General features: G+C 29.0%; 1 protein-coding gene across 1 annotated transcript in view; it reads right to left on the bottom strand.

Moving 5' to 3' along the window:
• Appl (amyloid-beta-like protein) overlaps nucleotides 1–21,562 on the bottom strand; it is a gene marked incomplete in the record, with an annotated part of 301,509 nt that extends 279,947 nt beyond the window's left edge. The window contains 1 exon segment of the mRNA XM_067053656.1: nucleotides 21,442–21,562. Coding sequence (XP_066909757.1) covers nucleotides 21,442–21,561 — 120 coding nt within the window.
• Between the last annotated feature and the right edge of the window lie 584 nt (nucleotides 21,563–22,146).

The following is a 22,146-nucleotide window of genomic DNA, read 5'->3' as shown; positions in this document are numbered from 1 at the left end:
AGATCAGCTGATCGAATGTATATATAGAGATGTATCGAACCCAATAAAGCAAACCCCATCCTCCCTTCCTGCGAGGTGACAGGGCAGTAAAGGCTCCTGTTCATCAATTTCTATCGTTCATAATTATTTCATAAAAACCGTTTGGTATGTAACTATCAAAATTATTGAGCTATTAAAAATTATTTAAAATATAATACACTACAAGGTTAAGGACTTCAATTAATTTGTGATTGAATAATGATTAAAAAAAAAAAGTTCAATTTTATTTCTTACAATGCTCCCCTAAAATTAAAATACCAATTTATGTACTTTGGTCGTAAAAAAGTTTCCTAATCAAATCCTAATCAACAAGGTCGGATTAATGTATTTAATATGGTGTATAATTTTTTATGTATTTACTTTTTAGTTTTTCAAAATTCCACACCACTTTAAAGCTAAAGAGAAAAAAAGAATTTTTTATTGTCTGCTAGGTCTCGGTTACCTGATTCCTCATTCCTAGAATAATGGATTCTGATGAAAAAGAAGCGTGGGAGCTAGAAGAGAAGGATTCAATGCTCATATTTCATGGGATCATCAATGATCCATAATAAAAAATCATATGCAAACTTAACTGACTACAAAAGTAATTTATTTCTTATTATACTCAACATTCACTTAGGTTATGGTTTAAACATATAATGTCATTTTTCTTAGATTTTTAAACTTAAATTCTTTGCGTTCTCAGAATTTTACACTATTACCATCATTTTTTTTATCAAAAGATAATAAATATTTGTTGTTGAAAATAAAACTTGAAAGATTTTTTTTTAAATGAGTACTGTCAGTCTATATTGGTAGATGAAACACAGTATCAGAATTGCTGACGGAATCCATGCTCAGCATTCTAAACAGCTAGCAATGTAATTGTTCCTCTATCCCTCCCAAGACTTCGTGTAGCGTTGTGTTGTTTCCTTTTCAGCTACCTTATAGAATTTCACATTACACATATCTGTCTGTGATTTCTTAACATATAGTGTAAATAAAAGTTTTCAGCACCCCAAATCATCAGAATAAAATTCAAATGGGGACCTTTCAAGAACAAGGAATGTCACAATAGAACAGCGTATTAGACCTAACTTAAATTTGTTATTACATAAAAAAATAGATAGGCGTAACCATTTCTGGATAAGACATACAAAGACTATAATACGAGAAGCTGAGGAAATCATCTTGCAAGTAAATGAAGATAAAACAAAGTGTATGATTGTAAGCCGAAAAATCTACCTAAACGACATGGTCTGCGTGAATGGTAAATCGTTTCCTGAAGTAGGCAATTTTAAATACCTCACCTCGACAATAACTTCGATTAATGATCAAGTTAGGCCAACGTATAACAAGTATAAAGAGAGCCTCCTCACTAATCTAATAAAAAATCAGAAGCAAAGATAGTACAATTCCCTTATAAAACCAGTTCTAATATTTGTATCTTAGAAATAGAGATTTGAAAAGAAAATCCTCCGAACAATAACAGCAATGATCTGGGATCACATCTTTAACTAACGGAGAAAAAAACAATTAGCAGTGAACTGCTGGCAGAAACTGGTCAGCCAATCCATCAGGAAGCTTCTACACAACAATGAATGCCATAATAATTGGTAAGAAACCATTTGAGAGGCCAAAATTAGAACGGATAAACAGAATCAATTAAGATGCGAAAGAACTGCATGCAGCAATTTGGAAAGCAGTAGTCCAAGACAGGCAGAGGTGGAGAAGGCTAGTTAGAGCAGCCAAAGATCTACAAGGTCTGTCAAGCGAATCGAAAAAAAAAAATTTATCCAAGACGTTGATTTTTTTTTTTTGTGATATGTTTTGAAATATCCTATAGCCAGTGCTCGCTTTACCCTCTGTTCACCTCTGTTTTACCTCAGCCCCCTTTAATTCCTACAATCGATTTGTTAATGTTTCACATTCATTTTATTATTTTTTTCAATTTTTTGCCACTTTTGCAAGTGTTAAACTAATTGATGAGTTTAACTAGTACATTGTTTTTTTCTGTTAATGAACCAAAGTAGTTCAAAAAGCAAATTTTCTAATATCTGGGGGAGTTACTAGCTTAAAATGTCAACCTTGCTATAACACGAGAAACAATTAATTTAAATACTTTTTTTTGTTTTTAATTAACATTAGAATGAATTAATAACATAATTATAAAATTAGTAACATAAAATTAAAAATTATTGGTAGCAGTAGCATGCGTAATCCTAGTGCACTACCCCACTCCTACCGAACCCCGTATGCCAGAAATGGCGAGGAAGTGGGAATAAATTTTTTAAAAAAAGTCTGAATAAAGTAAAAACTTCTTCCTTGAAATCTATGAAAATAAATTTAAGATGTGTTGGGATGTAAAAATGTTTTTATGGGGCAGCCATTGCAATGAGAATTGAAGTTCTCATGGCATGTAGAACAGCAGTAAAATATTGCAAAATAATCAATTCATCACGTCCATAGGAAGTAAATTAGTAAGAAAGAGTACTACTCTTTTCGAAATCGTTTATGGAGTAGTAACAACAAGAATGAATAATGGTCTTTTGAAACTATTTTATTCAAGTAGGACTTGAAAGTTACCTGTTTCACATTTCTATACTCACATATTTAGAACTACTATAAACTATATTACTTTAAATCTATCTCACTGGCAAAAAATAATAGCTATAAAAATATAAGGATAAAATAAAAGGAATCCATTCATTTCTTATATATATATATATATTAGTGAAGATATACAATACGTTTTTTTTATTTACATTATTACCACCAATTTAAAAATAAAGATGGACAAATTCAACAAAGATTATATCAGTCGGCCTGGAATTACGATTCATAAATATTTGTTTATCATTTACTGGGAATAATAATTAATAAATCTTTATGTAAATATTTATAGTATTTTTAGGTTGCGATAATGGAATAGATTAATTATTTTTTTTCATAATAAAACAGGTTGAATAATAACGAATTTCTTAAAAATCATATTGTGTATATGAGTAATAACTGAAAACATATTTAAAACTATTTTAACAAATAAATTATCAGAAAATATTGAATTTTTATTATTTGTAGACTATAAATCATTAAATCATTGATAACCAAAGCTATATAGACAAATACACTTCTCAGTTGTAAATAACGCCCAAAAGTCAATATATGGAAAGTTCAAACAGAAATAACAAGAAATAATTTATGTGAAAGAAAAAAACAAAGTCGCCGAGACATACAGACATTGGTAGGGGTGAATCGATAGGGTGAGTCATAGCCCAAGGGGTCGATATACCGAAACGCGAACCAATGAATTGTTTTCACTATCAACACTTTCCAGCTTCGTTCGGACACCGTATTCCTGATTGATTTCAGCGAGCCAGGTATTGTTCTCTCATATAATAACTTCACCGGCTATAATAACCAACCCCTGAAAAAACAATGTTCAAAGTAGAAATACGGTTCGCTGTGGAATGTGATTTACTTTTCCGAACAGGAGAAAACCAACGGAACAAAAGCGTTTTTTGTTTATTTTTCGATGTTTTTTTTCTTTTATGTCCGCCTTGTGTAAGCGTAATATATGGAAATTTATTTAAATGTAATCTACTCAAGGCATTCACCATGTTCAGATCATAACCCGGGCTAATATTAGAACGATGGCCTAGGTCAACTTGATTTGATTTTTTTTTTACTTTAACGTTACTTTGGCATAGATAAATATTTATTTTTTACGAAAAATGTGTTAAAAATTTTAAACTATTTAATCTTATCTACAAAACAATACACATCATTGTTTAATCAAGTGCGATGTACATTTCTCGATATCTCAGTTCCTGATTTTAACTAAAAAATATATTTATTCTTAATATAAGAATATATATTATTATAATATAATATATATTATTAAAATATAAAAATCTATTTGTTATATAATTATTGTATATTAATTTTAACTTAGTTTATTGATTTTTTTTTTATTTGTATTTGTTACTTGAGTATCTTTCTTATAATTTCTCATGTGTCTATCATTATTCTATCCATTATTCTGTTAAAGAAACATTAGGTTAAAACCAAAATATGAAAGGGAAAATGAAGGGAAGGAAAAGGAGGAAAAAGAGAGAAAGGGGAGACGATGGAAAAGGAGAAAAAAGAGATAAAAGGGAAGAGATGGAAAAGCAGGAAAAAAATCATGAAGAAGAGATAAAAAGAAGATAAAGAGAGAAAAAAGAAAAATTAAGAACCACAGAGATGAAAAAAAAGCCATGTTTTAATATTGTACACTATTAATGTTTGTAATTATTATTGTAAACTTTTATAGGCCTGTTTATTGTTAGATTAAAATATCGTCTAATTAGACTAAAATGAGTGTGCTGTGTAACTAGTAACCCAATAAAGTTGGGCTGCACAACTTAATATTTATATTTTAATAAAGGTTTTCCTTCCTATAGATATTTTATGAACGTCTAGAAACAGTTCAAATAAAGTAAAAATTCTAAGATATTGCAACTTTATTGCACGGGGAGACGCCGAAAATTAAAATAAATAAACGAAAACACAATAATTCTCAAGGGGCTTCTGGCAAACATAACACTACAGAAAAACTTGCTTTATGGAAAATTAGTTTTCGCCCAAGACCAATAGCAGCTCCATAGATGAAACACTTTGTGCATTGTCAGAGTTGATGTGATTTTCAAATTAATTGGTGAATTTCTAATTTTAAACCATATTAATTTACGAGAGGTTTTATGCACTTTTACAAAAAAAAAAAGAATAATTTTGAATATTATGGGACGATGCAAAGGTAGCGAGGTTGTTCTTGCTTGAAATTACCATTGATGATCACAGTATGTCATAGCTATTGTTAGAATGAACACACCCCGATGGTTCCAAGCATGACGCCTTATTATTTCAAAGGGGCTTGTCTTGGTTTGTATGATTTTAATTTAATTACGCTTTAATTTAAGATCCCGGTAAAAAAATATCTTGCCTTTCAACACCAAACAGTAAATTATATTTTCGACTGTTTTGTAATAAATTACTACTGAAACAAAGTTTTACAAGGAATTTTGCATAAAACAATGTTTCTTCATCTCTATTTTTATCAAACAGGTGGCTGGGTCAGTTTCTCTTAGTTCAAACACCCTTTAGAGTACTTTAGGAACAAGAATATAATAAAACATTCTAATGCTGAAGTGATATTTGAACCCATACACAATTTTGCTAAATTACTTCCCTCTAACATATTTCATATTTTTCGACACTGATTGAAAATGACACTTTAAAGCGTTGAGCAACTTGAAATCAATTGGTTTAAAGTTCAGACATTTCTAAACGTTAAGTATTGTAATATAGCACTAACTTAACATTAACTTAATTTATTAAAGAATTTTTAAGTTTATTATAGTCGTAAATGGGTATCGTATTATATAATATCATGGACCCCACAGAAAGTGTACAAAAAGGCTTCCTCTCAAGTTCATTACATAACGGCTTATTAGGCTTAAATCAACTAGAATTTTTTTTTAAATGATATTTAATCCACTTAAGGAATTCGAAAATTTCTCGGAATTTTTTTTTTTTTTTTTTTTTAAGGTTCTCTATAAAAATATGGAATGTTTCGGCTAATAATTAATTCAGAACATTTTTACAAGTGTTTTAGGAACCATTAACCTTATATATATATATATATATTTAACCAGTCGGTATATATTTATAAATAATCTGGTCTGTTTAACCTATCGCTTTGAACAGCCCTGATGAATCCCAGCAATGTGGGGCGAAACGTCAGAAATTAAATAGTTAAAAACTATTTGTTCTTCTTTTTTTACCTCAATCCTGACCATCTTCTATATATTTATAAATAATGTTTAAATTTATCTTAAAATAAAGAATATCTTAAAATTTTTATCAATATAACTTTAAATTATAATTAAAAATTGTATAAAAACATTACTATTCTCTTTTTGAAAGTTCCTGAAAACACTTTAACAACAGTTAAAAAGTAAATAATATCCTTAGTAAAATTATTATACCTATAAATATAATTATTCTTCTATTTATGTTAAAAGGTACATAAAATGTAGCTTCAGAACAGGGAACAACAACGCCTTTCGGTTTTTGAAAATACACTATTAATCGAAACTATTATTATTAATTCGGAAAATTGAAATTGCTACACATTTTTGAAAGCGGGATACGATCTGGTTGATATATTTTTAAAAAAATAACACAAAGGCAAAGATATTTAGATACGCCAGTGTCAGTTCGAAGAACTTCCGAGGCTCCAATAATTTTTACTATTGTTAAAATAATAATATACCTACTTTAAGATAGTAAGAAAAAATGGAACGGTCCTGATGATAGACATTGTTAATTCGATTTTGGTTCAGTTGATTTATTTAAATAAACATTTATTGACTACGATCGGATAGAGGAATAGTGGAAGATATAGTTTTCCTCAGCTACTGAATGAGTAATGGAACACCGGTTAGACAAGATAATCGAAAGCTGAGTACCCTAGATACCTATTGTAACTTTGCAACCTTACCGAAGAGCCTTTCGTAAGTTGAGGCCCAAAGATAAGGTTCATAAGTTCTTTCCCCGTTCTGAAGGGGAGCAGTCCTTATCAGAACACTGTGGTCCATTAGAGTCATTGGGACTTACGACCCGGTATTAGCAGTGAAGACATCTCCAGTCGCTATCTCCGACGTTTATTGGCGTACGTAATGTCGCTCCTCGCGATTACCGATATGATTTACTGGGAGTTCCCTTCGGCATTTATGACCGACACGGTCGCAGTAATTCATTATGGAAAATATTTAATAATGGCCAGGCGTCTATTTGCCTTTTGCATAGTTATGACTTTAGGTCGAACAATCTCGTTTCAGCCCGAGGCCGATAGGTGCTCGTATTTGCAAATCGGCCGCTGATTGGCGGAACGATAAAGGCTAATCACCGCTTATCCTCTAGCTTGAATCGATTTTTTCTCAGGGATTAAAATTATAAAAAATAAATTCCTGATAAATACACCATCTATCTTTATCAGCGAATAATTATTTTAAAATTGTAAACAAAAATTATATTAATGCTTAATTATAGGTTTTAACCTTGAAGATATACATATAAATGGCAATTAGTATATACTCTAAAAACGTAATTTTTATGGAAGTTGGTGAAAACTAAATTTATTTTTTTAACGATTAACACGGAAACGTTCCAGTTATTAATTATTGTGTAATATAACATTCGGCCTTATACTTATAGAGGATGGTAATAGGGATCATAGATCTCATTCACATCATATTTACAAATATACCAAATAAATTATCATAAAATAAAAAATAGAAGAACAAAATAATAACAAATAAAAAATATAAAAGAACAAATAAAACAAATGGTATTTATTGAATTAATAAAATAAATAATTGACTTGTTATAAGAAAAAATTCTGGAGTATCTCTCTAGGAAGTCTGGTGAGTCAATTATTTCAAAATTTTTTGAGGTTAAATCACTTCCATCATTTGAAATAAAAATAAAAAATTAAAAGAAAACATTGGAAAAAAATATTTTTTTTAAATCTTTTTATAATACTTTTTTATAAGTATTTTTAAAAAAATATTTAGTGTAATTTACAACTGTACCAAATAATACAATAAGTAAATATGTTGTATGTTTCATATACATTTGAAAATCTTGGGAAAGAACCGCCCATCGGTGGTACTTCAAACATTAATTTAAGTTAGAAGGTCCCGTGGCCATCTTCTTTTCAGACGCCTCGGAGGATTATCAGGGATTGTTAAGGATGAAAGATTAAGAATTAATGGGTTAGGATGGTTAAGGAGTTTGGAATGAAAAGACGCATATTTGTTTTGGGTCAATTCTGCAACGAATGGGATGTTAAGGTCTTTGTGAATGAGTTTATTTGTAACGTAATAAGGAGCATCAAGGATATTACGAAGGATTTTGGATTGTAAGGATTGGATGCGGGAGGAATTTGATGGTTTGGTGGAGCCCCAGGGCCAATTCCATATGTCCAAATTGGTCTGATTATCGTAGTGTATACTAATTTTTTGTAGTGAATGGGAAGTTTAAAGCGTTTGTCAAGTAAGTGTTGTAGCAATCGGAATCTACGAGCAGTAATAAAATAGAGCAGAGAGAGTAAAATAAAAAGTATAAAATAAATAAACCAAATAATAATTATGACGTCATGTACTCAGTTTGGAATTCAGAAATGAAAAGAAAACATGTTAAAATTAAATAAAACCTAAAATAAGCAAAGCTTCCAAATAAGCCCTCTTGTTTTATGAATAAAACAATGAACATAAAACAAAGTATATTATTATAAATAATAAAACATGATAAATTACTGTTATTTGTTTTGTAGGATTTATGACATTGTATCTTCAGCAATTAAATAAGATATACTTTAATCAGATGGATATAGCTTAAAATTTGCAAAGCTACGAAGGAACACTGACCCGCCAACAAGACACCAGACTTATGGCGGGAGTTACGTAAATCGGTGGTGACTCAGCGAGCCAGAGTGCCGCCACTGGCGTATTGATTACAGGCCCCGGTCGGGCTATGGCGATATGGCACCCTCATCACTCCCCACCCCCGCCGTTATTATTGTCTGGCGTCCTCCAGAATTATTTTTTTAAATTTTAGGCTACAAATTTTAATTAAAATAAACAAATAGTAAGAATATGCCTTTTTATCATTTCAACAGATAGTAGAATATAAAACGCGCATTCTTCATACCTGTCTTTGAGATTTTCTAAGGCTTATTTATCGCAAATCATAATATTTTTATTAAGTTATTATGATTAAACATCACCATCAGCCTAGCGCAACCATCGTCCTGTCAGGACACGGCCTAAGTATTAGATTTATCGGAAGAGTGTTTACGTTAATTAGTTGCAGGGATTAACAGGAAAAAATACAAAAAAAGGTACATTTCTTAATTTCACTTCTAAACATTCCGGAGACCACGAATATGATGTGGTTAAAATTTAGCAGAGATTCGTTCGACAGTTTTAAGAATTACAAATGGAAAACTGGGTGTCCTTTTGAATAATATTGTTATATTGATCAACGTCTAGACAAAAAAATATTTTTATATAAATTATTCACATGAATATAGTCGTTTTATCAAAAAGAACAATTCAGGCTAAATTTGGTCCGAATTCTTCTATTAAATTAATTAAATGTCATTGATTAATTATAATTAAATGAATAGCAGAAATATCATCTATGCAAGTAAATAGAGATATACAAATTAGACCGTGCGTGGCAGAGGTATCGACCAACATAACGCCTTGAAAAATTCAAAAAGATAAAATATTATATTATGTAGATAAAATATTATTCTTTCCAAAATAAACAAACATTTAATTACATTTCATAGCATGAAACATGCATCATCTCAATATATTCATGTATTTTAAAAACACATTTAGAATATGCTTTGTAAGTTCTTGGAATGGCTGTACTTCCCGTTACCACATATCCTAACTAGCGGGATATTAAAATAAAAAAGTTTTGTGCAATACCTAAAAATAGTACATCAAGTAAGGCCTGTCGTCCGACGGGAGCGGAAACCTGCGAAATCAATTCGTCCGAATTTGCATAAAAAGCTCCGAACACATGACTGGATTAGGGGCCACGTCCACTAAGTAGGCCTTGTTCATAAATTTTCGTCCTAACAGGTGTAAAGTGCGAACCGATCCTGTTTTGCTGGGATTTAGTTGCGAACGATTGCGAAAAGGAGAGTGACACGTGGACTGTGATGAGGATTTTAGAAGAAATATCAAGACTGTATCGAAATATGTCCTTTTTCAATTGCAAATAGAAGAAATAGTGGTCATTCTCAATTTGAAGATCATGCCGAAAACAAGAAAATTCACCGTACTCATTTCTTTTAGTGCAAACTTGATTTACCAACATTTCAAATCTTCGTCGATATTACCTGGGCCAGGATACGTGGCTGAATAAATTACATTATAGATTGATTAAATAAATCAATGAATCACATGTGATAATTCCAAAACGAAAAACTCATCATCAGAAAACTGTTCCAAAGAACCATCTCGTCTACAAAGAATGCGGAAGAATACTGAGCAAATGAACGGTAGGCATTTGCACGATTTCTTATGAACGGCATTCACACGAATTCGTAGCTTTGTAATTCGCAGCTTTCCGCTTTCAATGGACAATTTGCCTTACTGTTCACAGTAGTAATCTTTTTGCGAAACCTTTATTTTCGTTTAGTTTATCGTTGCATTGCATCCTCTATTGATTGCTAGAGCATAAGATACAGCTAGATGTCTATTATTAAAAAATTACCAGACTGTTTATTTTAAATTTTAAAGTTATTAGTTTTTAAAACTTTTGCTAAAATGATTGACTAAGAATGATAAGATTAAAACTAATTCTGGTTAATTATATTGTTTTAAATAGCTTCCTGATTAATTGAGTAAATTGTACCGGAAACATTATCGAGTTCAGACATTAATTTAAGTCGTTTAACTAAAGCCATTCGGTTATAGAAATAAAAAATAATTATTTTAAATTAATGCAATTCTAATGAAAGTAATAAAAAATTAGGAGATCATGTTACGTAAGATTAATTTTAAAATGTCAAAAGAATTATTGAGTACGTGCATACTTTCCCGCAGAAAAAAAAATGTCCCACTCCGAGTAAACTGGAAGTAGAGGCTACAAAATGTATCCCATCTGAAGAATGTTTTTAATCGAGTAGGTTCCAAGGACAGGCAAAAAAAAAACTTTATAGTCAACGAGATATTCTACAATGAATTTTGTTTTATTTTCTTTCGTTATTTTCTTTTTTAATTTGAACCTATGATTTTGCACCAGGTACAACAGTAAATGTCTTTGAAAAGTAGATTTTGAACTTTATAAGGTACATGCCACTAGTAATTCATTTCATACCAGAAAATAACTAAATCTTTTGCTTATTTTCCAAAAATATATCTATATTTTGGGGAATGTAGTCCTTATATGTATTCATGTTGGAGCTCATCAAAGGCATTAAAATGTAATTAATTTATTATATCTTCGTAGAAGTAGTAGTTTCCAGGATGTATACCAAACTATATTCACGATTTGTTTTTTTTCTAAATGGTTGATAACTCTTTCAAAAGTTCAAAAATCCACTTTTAGGTATTTGTCTGTGCCTCGATTATTTAAGGAATGGGGGCAGCGATAATACTTCATTTTTATTTTTTCAACCATCGATGTCTGTGAACCAAATCGTGTACATGTTCACAAATTACGTGTAGTATCTACAAACTGTAGAGCTAAAGCTGCTTTAATGATTTTTATGAAAGTTAACGAACGTCTTTTCCGTATTTAAATAAAGCCCTTTAGCTTTTCATAACAAGAATAAATCGCTAAGAAAAAGCAGAAAAAAAGTATGATAAAAAGTAAATTTTATTCATTTATGTTTTAACTAAAAAAATAATTCATTTGTATACAAATTGGATCAATATTTAAATATAGTTAAATCGGAACATTACAAATACTGTTTAAAAAGGTCAATAAATAGTCTAATACGCTAAAAAGAGTATATAAAAATAATTGGATAATTATTAGCGACGTGAAAGTAAACAAGGTTTGTATTGGAAAATGTAATAAGGGGAATTAGTTAAGTTTTTAAAAATAATTTCTGGTTAACGTTTAGACTTTTCAATAAAATCGCCGAATTTTAACAGTTTCCTCTGCTATTGCGTGTTGTTAATTTCAATTAGCTATTTATTATGATTCTAAGATATGTGACATATTTTTTCCTTCACCAATTACTTTTACATGATGGTTGTGTAGAGAACGCCCAGATGGATTCTTTGATCTGCGATCATCATTCATCTCGTTTTCATGTTTAGTCAGCAGACTTGTCCTTTATGTTTGATAACTTGCAGCAAATATAAGTGTTTGCTTATGTGTGATATGTTATAATGACGAGAACTTATGTTTCATTATTCAAATAGAGATTAAAAATATTCGCAGTAAGGCCATTTTTTTCTCGGATCTCTATAGGAAACACAAAACAGGGATAGAACCGAGTAAATCTGATGTTTATTAAAAACAAGCTATCAACAACCAGTCATTTTTTTTTTGGTAGCAATCAACATAATATTTTTCAACAAGTTCTGTAAAAATATTAACAACGGTCTACGGGATTTTCGAGTTTGAGTCCTATATATCAAATTTGTATAACTTCCACGTAACTTTTAATAGGGAAAAGTTCTTTTACTACATAAAGTTTGCTATTGTAGAAATTATAACGATATTTTGGAATTTAAGCGAAAATCGGCCTGATTTCGTCTACTGTTACTAATTACCTCCAAAATTCTTCTTCTGACAGAATAGTTTAATACTTTAAGACACAATAAAAAAGCCGTATGTACAAGTAATAGTTAGTAAATACTGATAAAAAGAATAAAGTTTAATTAAAAACTAAAAGGGGTAAAGAGTACGAAAAAAATATTTATTTCATAAGATTCCCTTGAGATAGATTTAATTTTATGATGTCCCTCTGATCTCGTAACGTCGTCCTACATCGTATAATACTCATTATATGTAGATTTTTCAAAAGAAGATAAAAAAAAAAAAGTCGTCTGGGGAGTGGCTAGTGGAAATCGATTTCTATTTCTGGTGATTAATTGTAAAAATGCATCAAAATATAAGAAAAAATTTTCAAAGACTGCTCTGCTCGCGATTAGTATGGTAGATGTTTTTAAGGTAAGATAAGAGGGACTCTAAGCACCCTCACAGAGTAATGTGAAATGATGTCATAACCTTCATTGCTCGCCTTCCTTGATTTTCTTTTTAAAAGCTCGAAAAAAAGGAATTTCATCACAGTCAATACCTAGGATAATACTGCTTCAATATGACCACTTAATGTCATATATTTTCAGTCTTTAAGTTCATCATTGTACCTGTGATATGTGAAATAGATTGTTTTATCATGAGAGTTTTATTCACTCTCACTCCAGGTATTATCATTCCAGTCATAATTTGATATATTTTTCCAGATATCTGTATATTTGTGCTACTTGTACTTGACAGAAACATAAATTGAATATATTACTAAATTGGATGGTTTTTATAACCAAAACAACACTGCGTATTATCGAATCCTCTTCGAAGCTTCAGATCGTAGTGTAAAAAAGTATTTATGACGTCATATGATGACTAATTTTGTAATTGATGTTTATACGTTGGCCTTTCAATATTTTTTTCAAATCTTCAATCTCCCATGCGTTACCAGTACGGTACTTGAATCAAACCTATGGAATATGTCATCTGCTAACGTGGCAATTATTTTCATAGACATTTAGCAGTCTCCAAAAAGAATGAATACACTTACTTCATTAAATGTTAATTATTATTGCATGTCCCTTTTATAAAATTTAATTTTTTAAATTTTAGGTATGAGATGAAATTATTATTTTTTTGTTCTTCTTCTTTAAGCAGCCCGTACATCACAGTATAGGATCAGTCATTATTCATTTCTTAAACACTTCTCTATACGAGGCCAATGTCTTAAATGCACCTATCCTTCACCACCCGTATGATAGCTTCTTCTCTGTTGCTTCTCATATAATGGTTTTTAACCTATTTTTGTGTGTATTTTTTGAACTTGATTGAACCAAATTAATTCTCTTTTATGAATATGTTCTATTAGCGACTCCTGCCTTGTCTCTTTTCTTATTCTTTTATTTCTCATTCGGTCAAATATAGTCTCCCCGAGGAGCTTTTCTCAGGAAATTTATTTCCGTGGCATTTATACTGCTTTTAAACATTTTAATACTAGATCAGACTTGCTTAAATATCGTCAACTTTGCTGTCGTTTTTTATAGTTATGATACTTACTATTATTTTATGTTTTATTCGTGGAAATAAATTGAAATCCTAAGGAAAACTTGTTGTTCGCTAACAACCTGTTTTTAAATTTATTGCTCATGAATAGCTTATGATCATTAGCCCCCACTTAAAAGAGTTTCAAGAAAATGTAAATACAAAAATAATGTTTTCTGATAAAAAAAAAAATATGTTGGTCAATACTATTCCGAAAGTTTTAAAAATCGCCGACAAATGTAAAAAAAAATTTTCTTGATCTGAATATACTTTTGATAGAAATTAAAACCCAAATACTTTACTTTTATAATATAAATTACCATCAATATAATATATAATCAACTATTTATATATAACCAATTCTTTAAGCTGGTTGTTTAAAAAGGGAATAACCCAAATGGCCTAGCATTGACACATGGAACAAGCTGGTCAATACAATCAGAGCTTACCTCCCAAATGGTAAATAACAAGCGCATTGGGCCCCAGATATCCCAACGTCACTGCCATGACAGAGCTATAGATCGTTTTCTATCCCGGCTGTTTATCTACCTGCCGGCTGCCGGCTTTGGGGTTTGAGTCCGGTCGTTTTTCTCTTTCTACTGGCAGAAAAAATATATAAATAAAAAAAAAACTCCTTTATATTTTTCAGTAAACACAATTACTTGGAAATACTAACGTATTCTTTAGTAGTAATGACTTAAATAAGTACCAGTAAATTATTATTATTGTGTATAATAATATAGCCTTTTAGAAGACAAAATGAACCCGGTTAAAACACTGGTAAATAAGGCATCATTTTTTTTTTTTTAACAAAATAGTAATAAGAGTTAAATTACTATGTAAATTTTTTGGTTTGACGGACGCTTCTTGGGTTCAATCAACTCTTAAAAATTCAGCATGTGGCATATGTCAGGGGGCAGATAATGGCTTTTAAACCAAAATGCTAACCACAGCGTTCCAAGAATGCCAAAAAGTTAAGAAATCGGGAACTGATTCAAATGGTTTCATTAAAAAATCGTATTTATCATTATTTTAAAAGAATAATTAAAGTATCTTTTTTTTTTTTTTTTTTTTTTCTAAACCGCTTATTCAAGAAAACATTTCACAACCTTTATGTTTCACGGATAAGTAAGATGAAGTACAACAAAATAGAAATAAAATTCTTTTTTTATTTTATTATAAAAGGCCGAGTTAATAACTTTAATAGGGTTGTAATAACAATAACTAAAAGCAATTATGTTATATTTTATTTTAGACTCAACTAATCGAAACAAAAAAAATAATTATAAGAATCAACTTCTAAGTCATTTCATCTATTATTATTTTAATTTCATAAATATTCTACTACCACGCTACTAACATTTAATTAATTGCATAGTAGTTTTATCAAATATTACAAAATTTAATTTATTCAATCTCATAACTTTCAGTTTAAGGAAGGACTTTAAACAACTTTAATAATATCGAGAATATTGAGAGCCGGTATAATATACGGTCTGATATAATATTTGACCATTCAGGCGACTTGAACTCCAAATACCCTTTGATCTCTACATTATTTGTATAAGTGGGTAGACGGTCATATATATGGCTTCCTGAAAACCAATAAAGTCGGAAAGAAATTCTAATATGGCTAGAATTAGGTATAATGTATTGGAAAGGCTTTTGAATTCCTCAGAAATGAATTGATATAAATATGTTGATGCAGTTACCAGATTTTTTTGTTTTAGTTACATTATTAGTTAAATGAATTGAATATAACTAAATAAAAGTCTTATTTTCTAACTCGACAAAATTTGTCTCTTAAAAATTAAAATAAATAATTATAAAATTGTTTTTGACATTGCAGTCTTGTTAGTCCATACCTTAGGATGATAAATTTTTAAAAAATATTTTTCTTTGAATTTATGAGTAAACAAAATTGGAAATTTCAATAAGTCACAGACTAGAAAAAGGTAGTGACTGCAAATGCAATCAGACATCCTGAAGAAAGGTTAAACTGACTTATAACATTTTGTCATTGGCCAACAGAGTTAAAATATGATGTATTACAAATACTTTGATTTAATGTTTTTTAGCTTAATCTAATAAAATTCTTTAAATATGAAATATAGTTTTAATGTTTTTAAGCTTATTATATTGTTAACGCCGATTTGTACTTAAATCTATATCATTATTATTCTAAAAAATTTTAGATTACACCGAAATGAAGAAAATGATATTATGAATTAGTGATTTGTATAGTGTTATTAGAAACAATTATTGTATTATTGAAAAAAAATTAAATCAAATCTTTTCTACTGTTATGAACATATTAATTGTAAAATGATTTATAGTTATATAATTTAAATAAAAAAATAAAAGAAAAAATAAACGAAGGGAACAAAATATTATAGGAAAAAGTTTTGAAAAACAAATCCTTTTAGCATATAGATTTTTTTTTAAATATTAAAAGTTATACTACTTAGAGTGAGAATTAGCCAGTGCAATCTTATCAAGTTAACTAATTTCATGAATAATTTGAATTTATTGTACTAATGTTTGTTTGTATTGTCTTCATCGTAACTATTTAGAATCATCAATTCAATGTAAATAAAATCTGTATCGTATTGTAAATTTCAAAACATAAAGTAACACAGTGTTAATAAGCAATACACAACGGGACCTAACATGTTAGGCATTAAATTTCTTCAGAAGGTTTAATAAGGATTTATACAAATGGAAGCAAGAAGGTGCACCTGCACATTGCAGCAAATAGCTAAAACTCTTTTACAAGTTAAGTTGTTAGGTAGAATGTTCATTATTGACATATTTATTAATTTATAAAAGTACATGGTCAACAGAAATAACATCAATCACCAAACACATCGAAGTGAATAAAATGATAGATGAAAGTGAAAGGATCATGTTAATATATTTTTTTAAATATTATGTCAATCAAAATTATATGAGAATAATAATAAAAAAATATAATTACAATTTAGAAGAAAAAAGTATTGAATACTACATTAATCACTGAAAACGGGAAATATTTTATTAATTTTAAATTATTAAATGATGTTTGTTAGTAAAACCAAGAAAACATTTAGCCAAAAGTGTTAAAGGTAAAAAGATTCACATAAAGATAAATATTAAATAATATTCATGATATGTTTGAAATATTCTCGATACACATTTTTTATATATACTTTTAAAATCATATCTACTTTTAAACATTTAATAAAATTATTCTATGTAATTTATTTTTATAAAAACAAAAATCGAATTGATTCCATTTTCATACACTTTATGCCATACATATTTCATGATTTTGGTTTTCATATAAAACATTCATAAACATTTGTATTTTTTAAATTGAATTTTATTGTTTAATTATAATTTTAATTACGAGTATTAAAAAATTTAAATATAAATAAGTTTTGTGTGAAATTTTGTCTAAACCAACATAGGAATGTTAAATTATTGAAGTAGTTTTAATTAATTTTAAACCGAAAAACTCCTGATTTACCTAAATGGTATAAAATATTTCAGCATAAATATTTAAATATAAGATATGAAAATATAAAACATAAAAATATTTAATTATAAGATTTTTACGCATTAATTCTCATTTCAGAGGTCATTAGAACAGTTTTCCAGATGTAGTGTCCAAAATAAAAATGTACCAATAAATAAGAGAAAATTATTTATGTTTTCCATTGCGGGTCAAAAAAAATTGTTTTTTTAAAATAAATTTCGTTAGCTGTCTTAATCGATTCTTTTTTCGTTTCCAGCCGTGTTCTATTCTTGAGAATTATATATTTCATCAAATGAAATCATTGTAAATTTATTCACAGTAATAAAATATATGCTTAAAATTGTGGGTTTGCCCGTCTCCATTGCATAGGATAGCAAGTATGTATAATATTAAAGTGGTTTGGATACTGCTTTGTGTTATCATGCTAAGTGATTAATATTTTTCAACATTTTTATTCAAGCAATAGTATTCTAATTTGCATTTTTGTTCCTAATGTTCATCTATAAATAAGTATATAAGTGGAGAATCATTACTACGGCTGTCAGTGTAATTAAATTAAATATATTTAATATTAATTAACTTTAATTTATTTTAAAAACTTAGTGTTCGTTTAATTATTATTTATATTTATTTTATTTTATTTTCTAACTAATCATTTTCATTTAATTTAAAATTGTTAAAAAAAGGAGATTTTTTTAAAATTATAAATCTTTTAATTAACGGACACACATAAGTAGGAACACGTATTTATAAATTTTTATATGAAAGATATAATTTGCAATAAACTAAAATAACATTATAAAACTTTTTAAAAAAATCAATAGTCGATATTCATATTTCTACAAAGCTTAAACAAAGAAAATTGTGATTTATTAATACATTCACTCTAAAAACCCTGTAACTTGTGGTTAATCAAAGAATAAATGAGATACGAGGAAATTGAATGAAGTAATTAATGGAACTAAGTTTTCCCAACACACATTCAAATGATTTAACAACACTGAAAGAAGTCACGGTTATTAAGAATAACCATAGATTGCATTCCCGTTTTTAGGGCCAATAAAGGAAAATTTCATTACTGAAAATACTCAGTTAGGGGTCGGACAATTACAATGCTTTTTAGCTCATGAGGTTAATAAGGTTATGAAGATACACACTAAAGGCAGCTAAATTGTCCTCTGTAGTGTGATAATCTAATCACATATTTTTCCTAATCATTTCTAAAAATAATATCTTAATTATGAGTTATTTCTGAAACTCCAAAATGTGTAGGTCTTAAATTGGACATTTTTTAACCCCTTGGGTATATTTAAAAAAATGTATTATCAACGATTTTTTATTAGTATTTTAGCGTTTTGGCTATTTAACATATTAAAACTTTTTAATTTATAGTAAACCATTTTAATAATATTTAACTGGATAAGAAATGAAATATTTTTAAAAGCTGCCGATCTACGGAAGTCAATTTCTACTCGTTGGCAGTCAAAACCAATTTTTATAATTCAGGAAAAATATATTTAAGCTATGTTTTAATTTCATAAGCAATAAATCAATAAAATATCTATTTTCATTTCTTTACCAGTTTCATACATTTTGTTGTTCTGAAGTTTGTATTCTTCCTACCGAAGAAAGTAAGGTTTTTTTTATATTTTTTAAATAACTAAAAAACATATTTGCCATAAATACATGTTTTGCTTAATTAGGGCGACCGGAATAATCCTGTTCTGAAAGAACTAGTTCTATGCCATTTTTATTCATTTATCTATTTTTTCTTATTAAATACAGAATTGTAAAATAAAAACTTTTATATATAAATATTTAGCTAAGTTAAACTTCAGCATTCAGTTAATAAATAAAATATTGAGGATTAAGATCTGCTCTCATTTATATAATACAGAACATGAATTATAGAAAATTGATAATAAAAGAAATACGATTGTTAATGAAAATAATTATTGAAAATGCTTAAAAACTGTAACATTTTTATACTTTGTTTTGTTAAATAATTGTAATACATCTGATTATACAAGGTTTAATAAAATAACATTGAAAATAAAATAATTAATGATATTTTCATATTCTATGGTCTAGGATATTCTTTTAAAAATAATAAATATAGATAGATAATATTACATATAAATGTAAAAAATGGTGTAGAAGTGTGAAGATTTAATTGTTCATTTTAAATTTCTTATATAATTGAATATCAAAATAATGTACATTTAAGCCTTCAAAACTAAAAGGATATAAAAAATCAAATTAATAACTATTTTTAACGGCAAAAATATTTAATAAACCATTAAGAATGTAGTCATTTTGTTTTTTACAGTGGGGCTCCTGAAAATTGTTTCTTTCGTTATAAAATCGTTGATAAGATAAGAAAAATAATATAAAATAACTTTTTCTTTTTTGTTCCAAAAATATTAATTTATACCTGTAAAAATATAGTTAAAGCACTCCAAATTACAAACAATAACCATTATAAGTTCATTGAAAAAATCTTCCTTCACGAATATTGCTTTAACCATAGATCGTAAAAACAAGAAAATTGCTAAATATTCAAGGATATAAATTCATATAATTATAATAAATTATTGAAGCAGTATTTCTATGCATTTGGAATAATGGAGGTTCATTTGTACAATTTTTCATCTACCGCGACTTCCGATTCGTGAGGATTATTTTTGCAGTTTCAAAAATGTTACCTGATAAATTAAGAAATTAACATAAAGAAGTATAATACAGTTGATGGTTGAAAATTCTCACATGAACTTGAGAATCACTTAAAGCACATCTTGTATTATTGATCAGCCAACTTTCACATCGTTCCTTACTAGAGCATTTGTCTGCTCCTTACACTTACTTAACAGCATTCGTCTTGTGTTAAAATTGATACTTTATGAAGGTGTATTTGATGATTTTTTTTTTCATATTTGAAGAGAAATTATAAATTATAGCAATATATGTACAAGAATAAGAGTCAACATGAAAATGCCACATATCATCATGACCTTCATCTCAAAACCTTCCTTATTATTTTTATTTAAAGTTATCTCGAAGTTTGATTTTTTTCTTTATCAGTTGGTAATTTTAGAAGCTAAAAAAGTACTTTGAAAACACTAGTCAAAGTATTTTTTTTTTGTTCTCAAAGATACCAACTAACATACTTAAAGATTCATTCAAAATTTTACTTTAGTTTGATAAACATGTAGTTACAGGGTAATAAAGTTAAAGTGGTGATATATAATTTAAAGAAGCAGTAAAATATTAATGTTTTATTTTTTTTTTTCTGTTCTATAATACACACACATATATTTTATTTAATCGTACAACATACTTTTTTTTTCTGAAATTGATAGGGGTATGAAATGGGGATTGATATTTAGTAAGCAATTGAAAATAGTATCAGAGATTACTTTTAATTTATATTTTATTTTGTTTAGTGAATGTGATATGTTCTTTCTCAAAGTGGGGAATTTGTTTAACTTTGAAATTCTTAGAATTAGAATATTGAGAACTAAAATTGTATACCTGTAACAGAAAAAAAAAAGTAAATAAAATAAACATAAACGAAAAAGGTCAGTGGTTTGGATATAGTAGTGGGAATAAGGAACACAGATTTTGAAACAGTAAACTATGATTTTTGATTAAAACTAACATTTTATTTTAAAAATACGATCGGGGTTGCTGTATATCGATTTCCACAATCAATATTCTTCAAGAATATTGGTATTTTGCCTTTTCTGTGAAAGTTAATGGGGATCGATTAAGATCCCGAGTTCTTTTGAGCAGTAGAATCCAACGAAAGACATCGAATACTGGCGAGTACGTTATCAAAGGGTGGGCGGGCCCTGTAGAAAGTGGAAGCGAACGGACGGAGCGCCGGTACCTGGCTCAGCTGTGGAATGTACACAGGGATCGATCGGCGGGAGAGCCATGTCGTGCCGCGCCACACCCCCAACAGTGGGTGCCTTACACCGAGTGGACTACTCTACACAGTGGGGCTAGAGATAGAGACAAGATGGACTTACCTGTGCCAGGGAGAGGAAGTAGGCAACCAGGAAGATAGGGACAGCCCCCATGATAGAGCTCCTTGAAGCTTGGCAACTGATTGACTGTTGCCCTGAAGCGGCTGAAGGTGGCTCTAGCATCGCTGCGCCGGTCAGCCGATGGTTAGGAGAACATCCACCAGGCGGCACCACCTCCCCGCCTTCGGACTATAATCAATGTTTCCTTCTGTCTCATTTGCCACGCTGCCACGGCCATCGTCGTCTCTTAATTGAAATCTCCTTCCAATTACCTTTCCTGTCTTTTTTTTTTTTGCGGTTAGTTTCATTTTCTCTATTCCCGCCTCACCCTGAAATAGAATTTGCATTTTTTTTTCTTGTAAGGGATACGTATTATATGGTTATCTACAGAAAAGTGTTTTCGATTTTAGAACTCCATAGCTTTTAAGAGAACTATTAACTATACATTAAGGTTGGCGATGGTTCAATACCTGTGACTGCCTATAGTTTTGACAATATACAAAATTTATAAATAATATATTGTGAATTAGGGCTAAAAAACGCACACTCATATATATTAGGGAGCCAAGGAAAGAAAAGGCTTTAAAAAACTCACCAAAATAAATGGTGAACCCCATTATTTCAATAATAATTCAATCTGCTTAGTTTTTTGTCATTATTTTTTCTTCTCCTTTCAGATATCTGTTGGATAATCTTTTTTCTTTAATA

Source organism: Halyomorpha halys, unplaced genomic scaffold (genome assembly GCF_000696795.3).
Source record: "Halyomorpha halys isolate HHAL.00 unplaced genomic scaffold, Hhal_1.1 Scaffold674.1, whole genome shotgun sequence".
In the NCBI taxonomy this organism is placed as follows: domain Eukaryota; kingdom Metazoa; phylum Arthropoda; class Insecta; order Hemiptera; family Pentatomidae; genus Halyomorpha; species Halyomorpha halys.
This window is presented reverse-complemented; position numbering and strand designations above follow the sequence as displayed.